The 22,395-nt window shown below is 29.6% G+C and overlaps 1 protein-coding gene across 1 annotated transcript in view; it reads left to right on the forward strand.

The window, feature by feature from the left end:
• The window catches only part of LOC145324173 (uncharacterized), a 36,170-nt gene extending 14,523 nt beyond the window's left edge, over positions 1 to 21,647 (forward strand). Inside the window, exons 4-12 of the mRNA XM_080166800.1 lie at positions 1,619 to 1,665; positions 2,202 to 2,299; positions 3,856 to 3,923; positions 4,314 to 4,389; positions 12,744 to 12,804; positions 17,655 to 17,725; positions 18,395 to 18,471; positions 19,116 to 19,205; positions 20,045 to 21,647. Of these exons, the coding sequence (XP_080022926.1) occupies positions 1,619 to 1,665; positions 2,202 to 2,299; positions 3,856 to 3,923; positions 4,314 to 4,389; positions 12,744 to 12,804; positions 17,655 to 17,725; positions 18,395 to 18,471; positions 19,116 to 19,205; positions 20,045 to 20,094 (638 nt within the window). The 3' untranslated portion in view covers positions 20,095 to 21,647. The remainder of the gene's footprint in view (positions 1 to 1,618; positions 1,666 to 2,201; positions 2,300 to 3,855; positions 3,924 to 4,313; positions 4,390 to 12,743; positions 12,805 to 17,654; positions 17,726 to 18,394; positions 18,472 to 19,115; positions 19,206 to 20,044) is intronic.
• Positions 21,648 to 22,395: the final 748 nt, after the last annotated feature.

Genomic DNA, 22,395 nt, shown 5'->3' on the forward strand with positions numbered 1-22,395 from the left:
GTTAGAATTCTAACATAAGGCCTAAGCTCAATTCATGCTAAGTACTAAGGGTCCTAAATTTAAACTACAATGCATGCCAAACAACTAAGTCATTACCTTTTAAAGCCAGAAAGAGAAGTTGATGGTAGGAGAGTCAATAAATAACTAAATAAATTTAAGAGGTACATGCTATAACATTAGCTTTGGACCAGGATCTTAGTGTTTGTCTGTGCAATTAAATGTCTGTATGTTAATATGTGACGTAAATCAGGCATGGTTGTAGGCATACATATTTGTACTGATTGTTTACATGGTTACTTTAACAATAAACATAATGTCTTTAATAAACATATACTATTAGCAAATCACATACAAATTACCATGAATAGGCTAGCGTTACTCATATATGGTGTCATATAGGTAGAGATAGGCCTATGAATGCATAAAAGGATACAAATAATGCCTTGGGCCTAGCTAAAGTAATTGTGTCTTGCGCCTGATCGCTACTGGATAATTGCGGGGCACACATCAATCAAATATTCATAATATGCTCTATATAGTGTTAACTTTATATCAAGCATAGATAGATAGTTTGGATGCGAAGCATTTCTGTAAAAGTCTTATATGTACGTTCAAAGAATTTGAAAATTGAGGATCGCATCTCCAACAATAAACGATAATATGAAACACATCCACAATGACGTTTAACAAAATTAGCCCTTCTGTAGGTTAAAATTAAGTTTGGATACTATTTGTTTGGAACCAACCAATCGAAATTTAACAAAGTAACCAACTTTTTTAAGCCAACGAAATAAATTTCTTGGTTTTAAAGCTTTGGGAATCACTGTAATTCAAAGTTCAATGTGCCCTCCCTTCTTTTGCGGAAGTGAATACACACCACTCTTGTTTACTTTCTCTCAATTTACAATTTCATCTTTGAATGGCAGCAATAAAAATAGAAAGTAGCAAGAATAATTTTGTTTTATAACAGCGTGGCTTTTAACACTAAATGGTAGTAGGTTCGGATATTACTATTAAAAAAAATATCTTGGTCTTATTTATATCGAATTTATGTTATAAAAGTGTTACTGACAAACATATTTTCAACATGATAATATCCCAATAACTTATATTTTTACTTTAAAATACTTAACTATATTCAAAAGATGGTTAAATTATGTTTTAGACTTAAGGATAACTATATTAGATTGGCATTACCGAAGGTTACATAAAATTAATATATTCCTTATTTATTGACGGATTACCTATATTTTTTTATTTTAGTTTGGTCACTGATTGATTATGTTTATCTCTGTATTTATAACTCCAACATTTCTTTGCGGCAGAGAAGCTTCGCTACAAAAAAAATATGAAATATAAGTTATCAAATTTCACAAGAGGAAGAAAGTTTAATAATATTGATAAAAAGAAATATAGTACATAACAATATCTTAAAAGCTTCTTTCTTTTTTTGTTTTAAATTTTTTGTAAACAAATTTAAATAATAGAAATTTTGAAAAAGATTAACATTAGTAAAATATGACACTTCTTACACATTATTTTCATGGTAGAAATTCACTATACAATTGTAGGTTAAAAAAAGCTTTTCAAATTTGTTAATGCATAACATTTATTTTAGGAAACCACGCAGACAACGAAAAATACTTTCTTACCTCTGGGGTAAAAGTAAGAACTTAGTAGTAACAAAGCTACTCTATAACTTTAAAGATTGTTTAGTTTGTAAAAAAAACAACTTACACATAGTGACACTGATTGTAATCTAAAATAAAAAGTAGACTAATAAAGGATTGATATATCATCTTTAGTAGCTACTCTATATCTATAATTATTTCTGTCCAATAGAGATTAAATGTAAACTAAAAATTGCCTTGTTTTTGAACGCGAAATAACATAATAACTAAAAAATTAACCACTGGTTAAAAACTCTAAAATAAAAACAGCCATCCCACAACCTATAACTGTAATATGATTAAAAAAGACAAAAGTGTCTTAAAAATCAGGTATGTGACTTCATAAAAAATAAGGAAGATAAGAGGAGAAGTGGGAGAGAAAATCCCAAAAAAAGAGATGGATAATCCCTCATTTTTATGACGTCATATAGCTGATTTTAAGACACTTTGGTCGTAGTCTTTAAAAACACACAGTGTTATACAACGTCTTATACATGAGAATTTATATTCCTAATTTTAATTTGTTTTTAGTTAGACAATCAGTCTAAAGAGTTGAAGCTTGGTTTTGGTTATGGAGAACATAGAATTACTCTGACAAGCACTGATTTAAATACTTCGGGGGAGTACAGGTATATACATAAAAAAAAACCTCCAATTTGAAAGTAGAACTATGTATGTAGAACTAACTATGTAAAAAATGGGTTTTGGGATTCAACTCTCCTTTCCTCAAGTGCGAAGTAGCTAGTATATATAAATATATTTTAGCAGTTTTGATGTGTATTATCCCTATATAAAACTAACTTGATGTCTATGAGAGAGAGAGAGAGAGAGAGAGAGAGAGAGAGAGAGAGAGAGAGAGAGAGAGAGAGGTAGTAGATGTTGACAGTAATAAAATAAATTAATTTTAAACTTTGATATTCTACAAATTTTAAACTTTTCCAAAGTATGGCTAAACTGTTAACTTAAGGTTAAGGTTCTATAAGTGTTTCATATTCTCAAATTTATTTAATAAAAAGTTATTTAACAAAAGTAAAAGTTTATAAACAAAATATATGGGATTGTTTAAAGAAAGATCCTAACAAGCATTTAAAAGAGAAATATCAAACTTTAGATTATCTAAAAAATTATAATAAAAAGCTTAAAAAATAGCTGATCAATGGGTCTATAAATTAGAATTGATCTATTCCAGCGTTTATCTTAAAGTATTTAGGCTATTTTTGACTTTACGAGAGGAAAAACTTTTTCTCCGGATTTTATTTTGAAAATACTTTTTTTTAGTTACAAATACTTATCTAAAAAGCTCTTATTTCTAATGGATATTTTTGGATGGGGCCATGTCTCCCCCTCTATTGAAATGTAGCTTGAAATCACTAAAGAAATACCAATGTATATTCCCTGAAAAGCGCATTAACCAATACCGTTTAGTATATAGCAAGATATTTTAATCGACGAAGAAACGGTATCGTTCCACTTATAGATTATGTACCTTTCTAAACGAACAAAAAATTGTTTGAAATATAATAATAGGAACCTTTTTACAAAAATAATTTTTATGGAATAAAATATACCTTTTATAAAATTACATAGTTAACACAGTTACAAAAGCATAAACTCTTAAAAAGAATTAATTTAAGTATTTAAAAATTGAGTATAGTCATTTATCGCATCGTATTATAAATGGCATTCCACAGATACAAACACGATACAATACATGTTTTTTTTCCAGTTCTAATCTAGGGAATATAAATCGGTTTCAAAGCCATACTGAAAAACTCTTATATATTCTAGAATAAAATAGAGTTTGATAATAATAATAAATATATTTAAAAATATGAAATATAAATATAAGTTTTTGAAATAGTTTTTGCGGTTAATAATGAAATAACAGATCTATAGTATAGATGTATATAAAGATATCTACTTCCCTCCTTTTTTCAATAACCTTTTTCGTCTGCTAGCAAATTGTTTTCTGCTACTTGGCTGTGTTATGTTCCCGTTATCATTAATTAATTTTCAATTACCCAATTGAAAGTCGGCACAAGGTCATTGCGATAGGGATATACAGTTATTTAACCCTTTCTCCCTTTAGTGTTTTACTCTCAGGATGCAATTATTAAATTAAAACAACTCTTTGATTTGAAAAAAGTTATTAAGATGAATTTACAGTATGTTAACTTAATTTCAGATGTCAGATAACAGAATCCCAAGCTCCCTTTCATACAGAACAAAGGGATGGAACTTTAAATGTTATTAGTAAGTTTAATTAATTCTGATTTATAGTATTATTATTATCTTCTTGGTATTTCATACATTTAATTTTGGGTTCACTTACTTTTGAGGTTTGGTTTCTTTTGAAGGTTTAACTTTTTGATTTAGTAAATCTAAAGCAATTAGAATTTTAATTTTTACTTAAGAACCAACTATTTTATGGTAGGGTCTTTTTCTGGAAGAAATGCCACATGAGTTAGGCGTGTTTTTGAGCCAAGGCATTGACTCAATTTTTTTCTGGCTATATCACGGTCAGTTTACAACATTAGTAATAATTATTTTACCTCCGTGACTTAAAATTATTTTTTTTTATTTTGTAATATAAAGCCTTTCTGGTAATGATAATGAAAATAATCTTTTGTATACATATTTCAGTACGACCAGATGATAGAAGTCCCATAATGGAGGTTCATCCTAAAGTAGCACATATAGATCAAAAAGTTCATCTCAAGTAGGTTTAGTTTTGTTTTTAGGGAGCAAAGGAATGTAAGTTTAAAAAGGCAATTTCAAGCCATTTGGAAAGGTTTATTTACTCTGGACTACAGTTTGATATGTATTACATTTAGTTTAGTCCTCAAAATATTACAAAAATTATAAGATACATGTACATTTCTTTAGATAAAGGTAATATTTAAGTCCTGATTTGAAATGAACAAACCTTAGTGATTTTTAAGTAAAGCTTTTAATGTTTATTTGAATTTATTTTTAAATAACCTTCATCCAAAAAAGTGGGGATTATCTAACACAATCATTTAAACCATGACATTACCAAAGATGCTAGGGCACACGTTCTTATCAATATAACAACCTATATCATAACCTTGGACCTAATATTCTATGGTGTTGGGGGGTGAAGTTTGGAAACATCTGCCCTTTCTATTAGCGATAAAATCTCTTCCTGTGGAGCTAACCATAAATTCTATTCTCAACAAAAACCAATTTAATTTCTGCATTCAAAGATAAATCTATTCATAAAATAGAACTTTCTCTTTCCTTCCCTTTCTTTCTCCTCATCTCTCTCTCTCTCTCTCTCCCTCTCTCTCTCTCTCTCTCTCTCTCTCTCTCTCTCTCTCTCTCTCTCTTTCTTTCTCTTTCTCTCTTTCTCCCTCACTGCATTAAAAGTCAAAACAAAGAAATTTACAGTAGTAGAAAAGGCATTTTACGAATAGTAAAGCTTTCCTACTCTAAAACTCATTTTGTCTTTGTTCTTTAGCTTTTTAAAAAATATAGATTCTAGAATAGAAATAAGCAATAGTTTTATATACTTTTGTTTGATTTTGGAAACCTATTGTTCTTGTTCTATGTAATTGTAAAAGTCGCAATTTTGTTTATATATTCCCTTTTTGAAACTCATGTTAGTTGTGTAAAAGAACTTATAATTTTAAATAAATCCTGCTTTTGTATAAGGACTACTCTATAAATCTTCTGGAAGGTAGGTTGCACCCCCTACCCTTCCCAATCTTAAAATTATAGCCTTTCCTGAACCATATATAAACTTCCCTGAAATGTGGATCAATTGTTCCAGACAGTTATGAGAATTTCAAAAGTATACAATTTACAAAGGTTAAGTCACAAAAGCTTCGCTTATGAAAGGTGTCAAATATTGTGCATTCTTGTTAAAAAATACATTCCTTCTAGCACTGTTTTCTATACACTTGGAGCATTTTCAAATCTTTCTTACAAAATAATAATGCACAGTTTACATAATTGAAAACTTAACAAGGGTAACCTTATCCATAATATCTATAGATTGTGATTCATAATAATTAAACGCTGGACTAATTGGGATCTGCTTTTCAATAAATATTACTACTGGCCATTTTATGGTTTAGGCAATTTTTTTGTGAAGAGTTTGTTGGAGACATTTTTTTCTAAAAAATTTCAGATCTTCAAAATTATTTATGGGTTTAATATTTAAAGTGCAGTAAAGTTTACTTTTGTCCGTCTGATTTTACTGATTTTCACTTTTTTTTATGAATGTTATCATTCTTGCTATGTTTTAAAATGTATGACTTTTGAATCCATTATGCCTTTTTTCAAATGAAGAAATTACTTCTTAAATAATAATTTATCTTTTGTAAATATTCAAGACGTACAGATAACCTAAGGATAAAATGTAGCTCCGCTGTTAAAAATGGAATAATTTTGCTGTTCCAAGTATTCAATTAGAATTCATTATTATGCATAATTTGAATTCCTAACAACTCTGAAAGCAAAGCACAGAGTTTAGCAAATAGCACAACCTTCAAATCTAAAATTAAGGAAAATTTTGGTAGCAAAGCTATTCTTTAATTCCCTTTGTCCGTCTGTAATGCTAGTTAGAAAAAAAACATAGCTGAAACCTTTTTGTGATGATTCTCTTTATCAATGAGCATACAGTATATTATTTGATTGGTCCGTCGGTCTAGCAGTCATGCTGGAAAAGCTATTTATGTATACTTACAAAAGGTTTTATAATTTACTAAATACCTTACATTTACTACTTTTTTAAAGACCAATGAGCATTTATTTTATAAATCACTCTGTCGGTTTGTCCATTCAGGATTTTTTTTGTAACTTCTTGTAAATATTGTTATCATTGTTATCCCTGTTCTTTACATGTTTGTTATTGTTTGAATGTGAAAGTACTCTATAATCTAAAATAAAAGATAAAAGTTATCCAATGTATTAAATTGCAGTATGAGATATGCTTCAATATTTCCTAAGAAGATTCATTTGAGCACTATCAAATTATTTTCATAGTTTTATGTAGATTTTTTAATCTGTCATAATGACAATATTTCGTGTATTTTTGGTAGTTGTAATACTGCTGAAACTTTGTTGATTTTGTTTATGTTAACATCTCCAGAGAAAGTTGCTAGGATACAGGGAAAGTCAATACTTGCTAAATAATACCCAGTCCCACCCCCCTTCCCCCGAAAAAAAAAATAATCTTTAATCACTTTTTGCTTTGAGAAACATTTTTTTTGTAGGAAAGTTTGCCATAATATAATTACAAAGATTACAAAGCTTTAAAGTTTTTTTTAAAATGTGAGAGGAAAATACTTTCCTGAATAATTACTGATGTATAGCATCGCATTACATACAATTTTCCACGAATATTAGAATAAAAGTCATTAAATCAATACCAGTTTTATTAGCCCGGGCATTCGTCCCCTAAACTATTTTTTATTTTCCCTGTCTCCGTGTAAAGTTGCTTGGAATGTGCACTACAGAATAAAATCAAATAACAAAGATAGAAAGATACAAATTTAGAAATATAAATATAGGATTTTAGTTTACTGACTTTATCCCCATTTTTAAAAATCTATAATTGAAATTAAGATAAACTACAACAAACCAAACAAATAATGGCAGTAAAGCTTTGCAAAATTTGAATTGTCAAGAAATTTAAGAAAGAAAGTAGATGCTTTAAACTTAACATCTTACCCTATCATTACATATTGATTTGTGTACTTATATGAATGTTGTTATGCTTGTTTTAATTGCATCATTTAATTTTTTTCCAATATGTAGGTGTATTAAACTATTTATTAAAACACCATATCAATGTACCCAAAATGATTATTAAAAATTTGATGATTTATTTAAAGGCGAAATGTCCGGAGTATTTTATATACTTAACTTTATTTGCTTTTGGATAAAATGCTACTTGTGTTCTTGAATTTAAAATGAATAAATTTCCCTTAAGATAAATGTACACTGTACAGTACGAATGCAATCAATAAATCTTCCAGTCCTTTGGTGGGATTTCAAGCCAAAAATTTAGCATTCAAGATTTATCAGTTTGACCCCTAAAAATCAAGCTTTATTTTTCGACGCGAAGGTTTTCTAAATTATTTTGTGTACGGTTTTGGTGACCATTTATTTTTAGCCATAAATGAGTATTCCTATAATGATAAAGTATAATGTATTTAGTTTTGCAGTTCTATAGTCATTATCAAGAGACCTGTGTGTAAGTTTTAAATTCGAAATAGCCATTAATACCCGCTGGATTAGAACTAATTTTCAGCCATACTGAAAAAATCATTTAAAGCATCGGTAGCTGGCCAAAGTGTCTCAAAAATCAGCCATGTGACGTCATAAAAATTAGGGAGATGAGATGAGAAGTGTGAAAGAAAACCTTTAAAAAAAGAGATTGATAATCCAACATTTTTATGACGTTTCAATGCTGTTTTTTGAGACACTTTGTCAAGCTACAAAGCATCGTATGACAGAAAATTTTCCACAAACATTAAAATAAAGATTTGTTAGTTAGGGAATTCGAGGATAATAAAATTGGTTTTATTCTCTATAATTTTTCATTTTTTACCCATGGAAAACTGTCTAAAATACGGTTTGATAAAAAAACAATTGTACGTAAAAGTACGCCGATATTAAATTTCTTGTATAATGAATGAGTATAAATGAAAATCCAAACTATGAAAGATATTGGATTGGAAAATTTATTTATTGTGTTTACATCAATGCAAGATGAGCTGATCCTTTCATTCAAATATAGGCCATAGTAGTGGGCAGCCAAGCAGTTGTTATATCATTGGCCAGTCAGTAGATAACACACATAGTTGTGTAATATTTAATAAAGGTAGATTTGAAATGCAGTACATTTGTGTTAATGGTAGACTCTTCAATATGATTTTATATGGATTAAACAAATTTTGACGCTTTCTTTTATAAAGTTTGTGTAATTTAGTATCGCCCACATTGGCGTTTATAGATCATTTATTAACAATTTTATTTGTCACTGTTTAAGGAAGTCTTTAGATCAAAGGATTTTTTGATTGTTTTACTAAAAAAAAATTTACGAAAATTTTATTGTTACATTGCTTAGCCATAGCAACTAGGGTATCTATATAAAAAAGCATAAATTTCCACTGATACTTTAATCGAGAAATAAGCTAGCCTAAAACTAGCTTTGAACCTATATAAAGCTTACCTAAAAGGAGAAGTTTATCGGTTCAGTGATTTGCAAGATTTAAAAAAAGACAAAAAAATCTTCTATTTTCCAATTTATACACTTCATTGACAATCGGTTCAGCCGTTTGCAAGATCTTAAAAGACATAAAACCAGTGACTTTATTAAATATGATAGTGATATGAGTGTACTTTTAATGCAAACTAAACTGCATAAGGCATAACAATTAATAATTCTCTTGTATAAGATTAAAAGGCATAGAAGGTACATTGTAATTAGGATTTTACCATTGCGTGAAGGATACCTTTTTGTCTTTTAATATAATTTTACTGTATTTTAGAATTTTTTTATTAAGCATGCATCATTTATGTTTTTAAAAAAATTATAAAAAAGTGTTTTATTTCTTTCAATTTAAGTTTTGAGCTTTTTTGTCAAACAAGTTGAAAGCGTTTATCCATTTTAATTATCTAAGATAACCTATTCTGTGATTATACGCTTAATGGTAAATGCATATGTAGATAAGAATATCTACATTCTACATCTTATGATTCAATTGACATGATATAATTATTTTGTTGTTTTTGAGGTAATGGTATAATCTAAAATTTAAATTTCATTTTTATTATTTATTTAAGTAGTTTCAAATAGTATAAAGGAAAAAGTTTTCTCCCTTCCAACCGTTTAGTAAACATAACAGGTGTTACGGTCGAAGCCGCTATTTTGATACGTTTGTGGTTTTGTGTACTATATAATGGCCTATTTAATATTGATTGGATGTGCTTCATTTGAGCAGAATCATCCTTGTCAAAACAGTCAAACACTTATTTTATTTCTACTTCTTTTATGTTGATATGGAGAAAGGGTTAAATATTATTAACTGTATCTCCCAATCGCACCAATCTTGTTCTTTTGAAAATCATCCAATGGTGTCGCTTATATTAACACAGCCAAGTTGGAGAAAATAGTTTAGAAGCAGACGAAAAAGGTCTTTGAAAAAGGAAGCGAGGTAGTTGTCTGTATAGATCTGTTATGTTGACGATAAAAATAGTTTTCCTTACTTCAAACAATAAAATTGAATTTAATATTCTAAAATAGCTTGGTTACAGTATTTTAAACTAGATAAATGTAGTGTAAGATTTTGGGTGTGCTATAACTTGCACATTAATAAATTTCTTATGTTTCTGTCTAATATATGTAGTTGACAATTACCTGCCCCAAGTGGTGGAGACCCTTTTCGTCTGCTAGCAAATTGCTGTCTTCTTCTTTGTAGCGACTCGGTTGTGTTTATGTTTCAGACGTTATTAGCTGATTTCAAGGACCCGATGCAAAATCTGGACAGGGGGAAAGTTAGTTTTATTTAACTGTTGATTGCCTTCGTACTAACAATGTTATGTGATTAATTGTGCCTGCAAACGGGCCAATACATTCCCCTAGTAATGCCAACCGCAAGATATTTTTAACGTCTTGAGTATGATACAGTGTTGTAGTAGGGATTCAATAAAGGGAAGGAACTGTTTGTGCTGTTAAAATAATATTACGCTTAAAATGATCTGATAATGTATTGCATGTGCGGAAAGGAATATGCACCGCAACTTTGATATTGTTTATTTTTGTGGTGGTAACGCTAAAATAACAAGATATTTATAGCTCTTTTTTATGCTTATATGGTAAATGGTTTACTTTTTGTACTATATGATGACAAGCAAAACAAATAGTAATGTCTTTTTAAGTATTAAAAAAATTTAGAATAAACATTAAATATTTTTCTTGAGGTCTCTAAAAGAGTGCCATTTCTTAGTCAAAAAGTCTAAGAAATTTGCAGACTCCATAAAGAAAAACGCAATTTGATTTTCATATTCTGCAAATAAAAGTAAAAATGTACTGTACATAAAGGCTGACCTTTTCCCCGTAACCGTTTTATGGACATGCAGTTTAAGTCATGCAGAAACAGGAATTGCAACAATAGTTAAAACTATTAATGTATGTTTTTTTGTATTTTTTTTTTGAAATGTTATATTAGAGGTTGTTTCCATACTATGAATTTTAGTTACGTTATATTAGCACACAGTCCCTTCGAAGGTGCTTTGACTTAAGTGTCAGAACCTAAATTGGGACATAGTGCATTTCATTACCCTAGGTTAGGTAACTTCATTTCACTTTTCAATAAAATCTAAAATGCAGCAGTTTTTGAGAAAATTAAATTTGAAAATTTCAATTTCATTTTTCACCAACTAGGAGTTACCGCATAATCATGACAAGAAAAGCAAAGATTATTTATTTAAAATTTTGAACAACTTTGCTTTTATAAAGTTCTTCATAAAACCACTCCTGAAGTGAGGTAATTAATGGCCATTTTTATCAATTGATTTGCTAAGGTCACGGAAATTCAGCCTTAAATAAATCATATATAGAGAGGTTTTATGACTGACTTTATAAAAGCAAAGTTGTTCAAAATTTTAAATAAATAATCTTTGCTTTTCTTGTCATGATTACGCGGTAACTCCTAGTGGGTGAAAAATGAACTTGAAATTTTCAAATTTAATTTTCTCAAAAACCGCTGCATTTTAGATTTTATTAAAAAGTGAAATAAAGTTACCTAACCTAGGGTAATGAAATGCACTATGTCCCAATTTAGGTTCTGACACTAAAGTCAAAGCACCTTCGAAGGCACTGTGAGCAGTCTTTATCAATATGTTAGACAATAGTTATTTATCGCACCGTATTATAGACAGCTTTTCGCGGATATTAGAATTATAAATAATAAGATTAATCTTGTATTAATTGTATGATTGTTATTTAATATTCGTGGAAAATTGTCTATAATGATTTTACAGTATGGCTGAGTTTTTATTGTAATCCAACGGAAATTAATCGGTTTCTAAGCCAGATTGGAAATTCATTTTATCACGGTTTAGAACAAATTTGTATTTAGCGAAAATTAATTTTCTGTTGGAAAATAGTTTAAAACCTACCCAAGACTGATATATCTAAAAGACATCTTTATTAGGCGATTTAAATAGACGGACATTCAATCACTTTGTACAAGAAATAAGTCTACAAATATGAATTATAACTTTTCTATCATTTGCGTTTTTATCCTTGTTTTGAAGCTCACACTGAAACCTGGTCTGTCATATTCAGGTTCAATTAAACTATACAAATGCATAACAAAGGCTCGGCACTTGCTGTTGCAAAACAATTTAGTGAATTAATGACAAAGATTCAAACGCTGCAATAAATGTTTTGTAAGCTTGCTCCTTTAAGATGCAGGACATTTTTGTAATTTTCCTCGATGTGCATTAGCATACGAGGGGGGGGGGGCGGGGGGGAGGGGTATGTTTTTTGTTTATTTATTATTTTAGTTTAGGTTAGGTTATATTATTCTGTGTACTGGATAGTCCTTTAAGGGCTAGGTATAAAGAAAAAAAAATAAGAGGGGGGAATCCAGTGCTTGATAGGGGTACTATAAGAGATAGCAAGGCAAATTTTGCTCAGACAAAATTTGTAGTCTTGTAATGAATGACTGCCGAGCCCTCAAGCTGACAAGTATTATACAAACAATTTGTATGTTAATTTCATTGCCCTTTCAAGGGGTAAGAAAGTACACATAATCTATAAAATTGTATTTTAAAATTAACAATAAAGTTATGAATATAAGTTAAAATACATTTTATTACTTTACCTTCATCTACAAAGTTTTTAGACATTATTATTGATGGTTGGTATGCTTGGTGAATTATAAAGCCTCCTCTCATTGTTAAAAAACGTCTTTGCAAAGATATTTTTGTGGAGAAACTCTACTTTAAACAATATTGATTCTTGTTCTATTTAAAACCTACTTTAATGATTGTTACAACAATGAACATGATATTGTTTTTTTTCTTCTTCAGATGTTCCTCTAGTAGATCCAAGCCAGCAGCAAAGTTATCTTTCTATATCAACGGAGAACGGGTAAGTTCATTTCTTATACTAGCGGAGCAACCTTTAGATGATACAGGATTCTTATTCATTTTTGGAAGGGATAAGACAGTAAGAAAAAAATATTAAAGCTGCCATGATGACAAACATTATTTGCGGTTCAAAATTAGTTGTTGAAAAGTTTGGACACTAATAGTAGAGAACCAACCAATCATAGTTAGTCAAACTTTCCAAAGTTTTTCAGCCTTTGAATAAGATAACGTAGCTACAAAAGTACTGATGGAAGCGCAGCAATTTTATAATTAGATATTTAAATAAAAAGCTGTAAACAATTAAAGACGTATTGGAACTTTTATCTTTTTGTTTGTTATCTTTGTCTAAAGTATATTATCTGTGTATAATTATTAATTTTCTTGATATATTTCTTTAGAAGCACAGCTACTCTATAATTTAATTACAAGAAATAATCGATCTTAACAATTTCTACATAGTATATTTTTTTAATTATGATTAGAAATAATAAGTATAACACTTTAAAAATTACGTTTCAAAATGCTCTTTTTGTATGAAATTTTTGTTTGGATATTTAAATTATTTATATTCCATTACTTTGCTATCTGAAACACTTACCCTTGTTTATTTATTTTTACTTTTGTCTGATCTTAGCTTCGTTCAATTGGAAGTTGTTATCCTTGTTGTAATTGTAATTGTATTTATACTTCATTTTGATTAAATTAATATATATATTTAAACTATATTGTTAATTTGTCAACCAAATAATTGAGCAACTTGTTGCAAACATTAATTTAAACAAACCATTTCAATTAACTACTCTTATTGTATCTCTTTGTCATTCAGCACTTGGACAAATTTTGTGTTGAAGTTATGATATCAAATAGGGATCTTAAGGGATAAGACAATGAATGATAAATTAAAGTACCCCTAATGATAATTCCACGCCAAACGTAGGAGTGGAATTTTGAATTTTTTTATACAACACCCCCCCCCCCCCGTGGTACCATTATTTTTCTTAGTTAGGTTAGGTTATAGGCCAGGGGACCGAGCGCTGCGGCTAGGCAGGCTAGGGGGCCGAGCGCTGCGGCCATAGTCATTATTTTGTAGACAGGGGTATACAAAAATTTCAAAATTGTTATATTATTGAAATAGCGGAATAGGTTTTACGTTTGTCCACTCCGACGTTTGTCACACTCCTACGTTTGTCCACTACGACGTTTGGGACTCCTGCGTTTGGGACACCTGCGTTTGTCCACTCCGACGTTTGGGACTCCTACAATTAGGGAAGGACCCTAATGATGATTAAATTACCTCATCAGTAGATACTATCAGTAGATATTAGTTGAAAAGTTTACACATTAATAGTTTTAAGCCAACCAACAAAAAGTCAAAGCTTCTGAGCCATCAAAAAAGAGTGAATGAAAAAACGTTGGGTTCCAGTGTGATCATAGTCCAATAACCCCTCCCTACCTGGTTTGTTATGCTTCTTGCCTCTTATAAAACTAAGGAATTTTAAATAGTTTTATCAATTTTTAACTATTTTGTTATGTTTAGAGCTGTATCTTTAAATGTGTAGCCGTTGCCGTAGCCGTAGCTGTGGCCATAGTCGTATCCGTCGCTACTGTCAGTGCTGCCAATAAAACATGGAATTTTAAATGTTTGAAGTATTTACGCATTATTATTATTTTTATTCTTCATATTTTTACTGAAAATTCAAAAAAAATGTGATTTAAAGATCGCACATAGCCGTGGCGACGCGTAGCCAATTTGAATTAAAGATCGGTATTAGGTTAGTGGCTGTACCTCTGGCCACGGCTACGGCAACGGCTACACATTTAAAGATCCAGCTCAGAACAGTTTATTATAAAATGTCAGCAAAAAAGCTCTAAAATCATTACCTATGAGTTCATGATTCCATTTTAAAATGTAGATTTATAATTCTCCTGAAAAAATACCCTATTAAGCATATTCTCCATAATTTAGGGCTAATGAATAATGAATAATTCTTAATTCTAAAAATAATTATATTCTATTTTTGTTACTATTTGATTATTAACAACAAATCTATAGTATAGATATATACAGATATCTACCTCTGTAGCCCTTTTTCAATGACCTTTTTCATCTGCTAGCAAATTGTTTTCTGCTTCTTGGCTGTGTTAATATTACCGACACCATTGGTTGATTTTCAATGACCTAATTGAGAGTCGGCACAAGTTCATTGTGATATGGAGATACAGTTATTTAATCCCTTCCCCCCACTAGTACGTGTTTTACTATGTATGTATATGTGCAAACTTGTTCTCTTTCCCCCACCCCCTCAGTATCTGTCTTTCTATCTTTTTCTCTATCTTCCTTTCTATCCTTTTCTCTCTTTCACTCAGATTCTGGCTGTTTGATGACATTCAATTAAATTGTCCATTTACATATAATTTACAGCCAATTCAGAAGAAAGGCGTACATAGGGGTGTTCGAAGCCCGCTGAATTTTTTTTCACGCCTTTAGTATTTTGAATCTCTATTCAGATAAAGTTCAGTGTTATAAGGGGATCCTTAAGGATAAGACAATTGACTATAAAAAGAAATGTCCAGTACCTCTCAAGTTTCAACACGGCTAGTTAACAACCAATCAATTTTATTAAAAGTTTTTTTTCCAAAAAATAAGAGAATCTCTTATAAAACTTTGGGTACAAGTGAAATCTACAGTCTTTTTTCCCCTGCTTAAATGGGATGTGTTAGTTTTCATTTTGTTTAACTTGTCTTATTTAAAGATAAATTATTGAAAAATACAATTTTGATTTCAGTAGTATTATTTTTACTATTAAATGATCCGCATATGTTTTTGTATTCTGAAGTAAAATCTATTTTTTTTTTTTTGCATGGAATATCTTAGTTGGACTAAAGTTGAGACAATAATACTAGAAATATAAAACAAGTTATGAGTATTGTTTCTTTCAAAACTTCAGTGACGTAAAGGGACAGTTTTAAAAATCCAACTTGTTTTATGTCAAATTATACTTTAAAGACTAAATTAAAAAAACTAAAATAATAATAGTATGATATTTTTGATTTTGTACATGACAATTTTAATGGTTTTAGAATAAAGTACATATATTTCTGCTATAAATTTTATAAAACCATATTTAATCAATTGAATATCTAATTTTTTTTTATTCTGAATAGCAATTTGACTAAACCATTTAAGATTTGGACATTTGATTTAATAAAGCTTAGAATCTGATACTTAAAAAAACACTAGTTTGATTGTTTCACCTTTAATTAAAAGTCTTAATGTTTTATGATCGAAGGCATTTTCTTCACTCTTCATCATAATAGTCACAAACCTGCCTTACATTTTCTTAGGTTTATAGCTTCTTTTTTATACTATGTTGAGTCGAACTCATCACCCCCCTCTTAAATAGTCATAAACTATATAAAATGTTAACCCTCTATAGTTGTATATATTTATTTAGTTAAGACAGCCAAGATAAGTTTGCTCATAACAATTATCGAATATCTATACTTTGACCCGACAGTTGTGTTAGTAACCATTATCGCCATCATTTACACCCCTCCCCCTTGTCTTTTCTTACTTTACAGGGTGCCTACAACTAAATGTTTCTCCTAATTCTGTTTTTTTTTATGATAGCTTTTTAAATGTCTAGATTAGGTTTTTTCCCTGGAACTGATTAGTCTCGTATGTGGTATTTGGTCTGTTTTGCTTACCAGAAAGCTAAGTCCCTGGAAGCTAGTATCGAAGTCGCCAGTCGAACCAGTTGAAAGCACTAATGCTTTACTGAAAACGGATTAGCATTTCTAATATCTTGATTCTCTATTTTTGAAGGAAATGAAGTAAATTATAAAGTTTATAGATAGATATGTGTTTCATAATATTTCTCATTTTATAGAATACAATTTAGTTTGTTATTTCCCATTGTCATTTATTGGTCCGTTCGTTCATCCAGTAGGAGGTTATGGGGTAATGGGGGTGGATGAAAGATACAGTTATTTTAGCCAGCTAGTATTTTCACTCTATTAGAGTATATAATAATATTGTGTAAGATCCAAATAATAATAAATCCATCAGAATGAAGAAATAGTAATACACAATTAAAATATAATGTTAATTTTAAAGAATGAAGATTTAAAATATTTGCTGTAGATATAATTGTATACCTCACCCTGTAGTTCCTTACATTTCCGATATAATCTGATATTATATCTAGGATTATATGTGTCTATTTATTCTCTCTCTCTAAAGCTATAATCCATTACAGATTTATCTGGGCCAAAAGTGAAAATTTATTTTCACTTTTTTTCTTAAAAATAATTTTATTTGTTTTATGATGACAACATACATAAAGGATGACAACATAATTTTCTGACTTTTGAGTTGTAGTTTTAACGTAGCTTTTCTTCATTATTAATTACATTTGAACGTATTTATTTGATAATAGTTATAATGTAGCTTTGTTAGTTTTATGTTAAAAAATTGCCTACAAATTCGAAGCCGACAATCGGCCACCTATAGATATTTTTGTTCACTTTAAAACAAATTTTCTACCTTTTCCGCAATTACCCAAAGTGTTATAAATACATTATCTTATTCGTTTGAATTCATTGAATTGTAATTAGTTGGTTCTAAATAATTAGTGTTTAAACTTTGAACCAATAATTTTAATCAACAAAAAGGATAATTTAAGCGTCATTGAAAACAAACTTTTACAATTTAAAAACACTTAGAAAACTAAATATGACCAAAATATGCTTTTTTCAAATTTCAAATCATCCAAATGGGTTTAGATTTAATTAGACTTTAGATTAAGACGCGCGGCTGCCAAGCCCTGGAATATATAATTATTTGTTTAGATTCCTGAAGCAAAGATGAGCACTCAAGATATTATAACAGAAGAGGATGGACTTTTAGAATCTTCTCATAGGTTTGTCTAACTTTAATATAATAATTTAGTCCTCCAAACGGATTTTCCACAAACTGTAAAATACATCATAGTTATTTTCGCATCGTATTATAAACAGCTTTCCGTGGTTAAAAAATATACTATTATAAGATTAAAGCTAGTTTTGTTAGCCCTAAGAGGCCTAAAGCACGAACTAACAAAACTGATTTTAATATTATGATTGTACATTTTTATATCAGTAGAAAACTGGAAATATTACGCAGCGATACATGATTTTTCAGTGTGGTTTAGAACCTGTTCTAATCCAGTGGATATTAATCGGTTTCTAAGTCATACTGGAAAAAGTATGACAAACTGTAAACCAGAAAAAAGGTTGACGTTTAGAAATCAAATATAAATATTGCATATTTTAATCCATCTGGTATTATGTCTGTCTGTATATTTTTCTTTCATAATTTAAATTAATCCACAATACGTCTTTCGGGACAGCGGAAAGTATCATGACGTCATAAAAATACGTCTATTATCAATATCTTTTTTATGGTTTTCCTTTCCCTTTTCTCCTCTCATCCTTCCTTTTAGGTGGATTTTTATGACGTCACACGTCACACTTTCCGCTGTCCCCATCTTCCTCATTATTATCTATCTATACATTCATAAATCTATCTATCTATTAATTTATTTAATTAGGAGTATGACTTTTGATATACAGGAGTCCCACTACAGACATTCACCAGAATTAGAAGTTAAATGTAATGCTAAAATAGGTATGTATCATCCTCTTATAAAAGTAGCATGAAGTATGTCTGTCAGTCCCGAATGATCTCAGTAACCATTCAAACGATAAGGTTCTTCTTTATAGTGTAGCTTCTCATAGGTCCTGGGAAGATTTATAACTAATTTGTGAGAGGGAACTACCACTCTCCTTGAAGATATCGCCACAATATGATGTTGACTTCAACCCCCACTTTAAGTGCCCCAAGAGGCCTCTAGGGGAATAGCCGCTAGTACAAAATAAACAAAGATTAGTGGATTACTTTTTTTTATCAGCAAAGCTACTCTATGAGTGATGTGTGAAGTGCCTGTTCATCTATCTCAATAGCAGATATTTTTACATCACTTTAAAATCTTTTTAAAAATATTTTGGTTTTCTTTTTAAGTACATTTGGTGTTTTTTCAAAGTTTCCCCAGCAGGATAAAGGGGAAAAGGAATATTTTTTGCCTAAGCAATACATTGCTCCATCCATGCGGGACTACTCTGTACATAATACAACCTAAGGTAACAATTAACACCAGGAAAACTAATTTCCCACTTTTATTTTCAATCTATTTTACACGTTTAGGGGGAGGGGGGTTCTGTGCTCGTAAGGCACTTTAAGGAAAGCACCAAACAACCTATTCATTGTTTTAGGTGATGCATATTGGAAGTCCCGCACCCAGAAGATAAAACTGGATGGAATACCTTCCTACATGCTAGAGAGCAGAAGCAACGCAAATACAGGTAGAAACCAGGGAGGGAGGGGTCGATGGATGGTAAATTATGCTTGTACCCAAAGTTTTAAAATCATCTTATCGTCATAGAAACTAAAGATGTTAAACTAGTTAGTGTCTACTGCTTTTTTTAAAAAGCTCATAGCATTTACGAATTAAAGATATGTTCTTACTTATAATCAGGCAAAATATATTTTCAAAGGTTGAATAAAGAGTTGGTCGTATGATAAGTGTTTTTTGAACGAATATTCATTGCATTTTGGCATAATTAACCTCTGAAAGCGAAAAAAATGGTCCCGTTTAACGAAGCTTTCATGAAAGGTATAATAGTTATTTCTCGCATCGTATTATAAACGGCTTTCCGCGGATATAGAATGTACAATTATAAGATTAAAACTAGTTTTTTTAGCACCGAGGTGCCGGAGGCACCGGCTAAAAAAACTGGTTTTAATCTTATGATTGTACATTTCTATATTCGTAGAAAACTGGATATAATACGATGCTAGGCATAGTTTTTTCGTATGGATGAGAACCGGTTCCTATCCACTGGATTCGAATGAATACGAGAAATACAATTATACAATTTGAAATATTTTCAATTATGGCTTCGAAACAAATTGATATCCACTGGATTAGAACCGGTTCATAACTATACTGATAAATCATTAAATAGCATTGTATTACAGAAATTTTCCCAAAAAATAATAAAATCAAAATTTATATTATTCTAGTTTTGTTAGTCCGGGATATAGGTCCTTCGGATCTAACAAAACTGGTTTTAATCTTATAATCTTTTTTTTAATATCCGCGGAATAGTAAAATGCGATATATAACTATTCTCTATTTCAGAAGTGTCTGTGCTCAATTGGCTGGTAATACTGTATCTTTTCTACATCTAGTCATATTATTATTTTTAAATATTAAACAAGGATAATTTTAGTTCTAAGTAGCGCAGCAGTGACATTGTTGCCAAAAAAGTTCAACTTGTCAAAAATCTCAGAATCTAAATATTATTGTGGTTATGTCCAGTGATATTATGGTATAAGCAAATGAACGACAAATAATGTACATCTCCAATGATGAAAAGCAAAATTACCCTTTATGCAGATTAAAATTATTGGTTGACAATTTCAAACACTGCACTGTACCAATCAAAATAATTTAGCCAACGAATGCGACAATGAGGTTATACATCTTAGGGTATATGTGTAATTTATATTGCAATATACTTCCACTCTTAATCTAGCTAAATTTGTCGGTCAAACGTGTATTCGTAAAAAGCTATCCAAGCTATATAGGAGCTACGCTACTATAAAAATTATAATAAATAGATTGCTATCTAAATACAATAGTTATTAATCGCATTGTATTATAGACAGCTTTCTGCAATTATTAAAATGAAAAATTAAAGATTAAAACAGTTTTGTTAGACCCGAGTGGGCCGAAGGCCCAGGTTTAACAAAATCTGTGTTATTTTTTAAATTCAAATCTAATATCGAAAATTGTCTGTTATACGATTCTATACATGATTTTTCAGTATGACTCAGAACCGGCTCTAATCTAGCGGATATTAATCGGTTTTAAGCCATACTGTAAATATGCTTCTTCCATTAATGAAATGTAATTCATATTATAAATATCTTAAACTTTTTAGAAATAGCTATTAATTTTATTTTATAGGTCTAATATCATTTATTATAGTTAAAAACGACTGAAATTTTGACCAATTTTTGTTCTTTACAATATTAGTTGTACCCTTTGTTCTCAATTTTTAAATGCAAATATTTAACTTCTATTGAAATATTTTAGGAATTTTTTTATATGGTCAATAGTTATTTAGTGTGTTAATTTATTATTATTTAAATCAAATTTAAGCTTTCCTTTAAAAAATAATTTTTACAAAAGCCTGGGTTTTCTGTATCAAGCTGCAGTCAAAACGTTTTCACATCGACGAAACGTTTCCTATATAAAAAGATTGTTTTAAGGGACAGCGTAAAGTGTCATGTGTGACGTCATAAAAATATGTCTAAAATGGAGGGATGAGAGGAGAAGTGGAAAAAGGAAAACCCCTAATATAGAGATGGAATATAGACGCATTTTTTTACTTCACACATGACAATTTCTGCTGTCATTTTATTTAATTTTCTATGAAACTGGATAAGTAATTACATTGAAAACTATTCAAAATTTCAACCCTTACAGCCTTGTATACTGATTTATTTTAATTTTCTGAAATAATTTACTGTAATTAATTATCAACCAAATTTTAATTGTCAAGATATATAAAAAATTATACTTCCTAAGTCTTGATTTATTATGAATATTATTGTACATAACTAAGCTATAACTGATATAAAAACTGAGATTATTAATTATTAACTGTAATTATTATTATTATTAGGTAGTTAGGAAATCAATGTTAATTATCATCAATAAAGATATTTGATTTTTATTACTGTATATTTGTAGCAAATCTACTCTATAACAATTATAATTGGCTGAACGTTAGCCAAGACAAGAAATAATCTGCAATAATACGCGAATGACAATTTCAAAAACAATAATAGTTAGTTATAGCATCGTATTATAGACATCTTTCTTTGTCGAAGGCTTGGGCGAACAAATCTTGGATTAATTTATAATTTTTATTTATTATTCGTAGTAAATTGTCTCTAATACGAGTCTATACATGATTTTGCAGTATGGCTAAGAACCAGTTTAAATCCAGAAAAATTTATCGGATTCGTAGCTATACTGGAAAGTATTTTACAGTGAAAAGTTTTATTATTATAGAATTTTAAATGAAACTTGAATTTAGAGTTTGAATTTAAATCATTATTAGTAAAAAAGATAAATTTCTTTTAGAAAGAATAATAAAAAAATATTATTTGCAGGTATCGTCAAAAAATCCCAAAATACGATAAAATCGACTATGCATTTGACAGCAATTTTTTTTATATGAATTTTTAAATAAGATCGAAATTTATTTCAAATCAATCCTCATTGAAATAAACAAATTAATTGAAATTGAAATTTGAATAAATCTAAATAAAGCAAAACAATATTGAAACATTGAATAAAATAAATGTATTACATCAAACTCTAAAACTGTATTGAAATTAACTATTTTAATTAACTCTGCGTGTATGCCGCTATTGAGGTCAATTCAAATTAATCCAAATAGAGTTTAAATTATGATT

The sequence above is a fragment of the Acartia tonsa genome, chromosome 7 (assembly GCF_053477335.1).
Source record: "Acartia tonsa isolate MP-2025a chromosome 7, ASM5347733v1, whole genome shotgun sequence".
In the NCBI taxonomy this organism is placed as follows: domain Eukaryota; kingdom Metazoa; phylum Arthropoda; class Copepoda; order Calanoida; family Acartiidae; genus Acartia; species Acartia tonsa.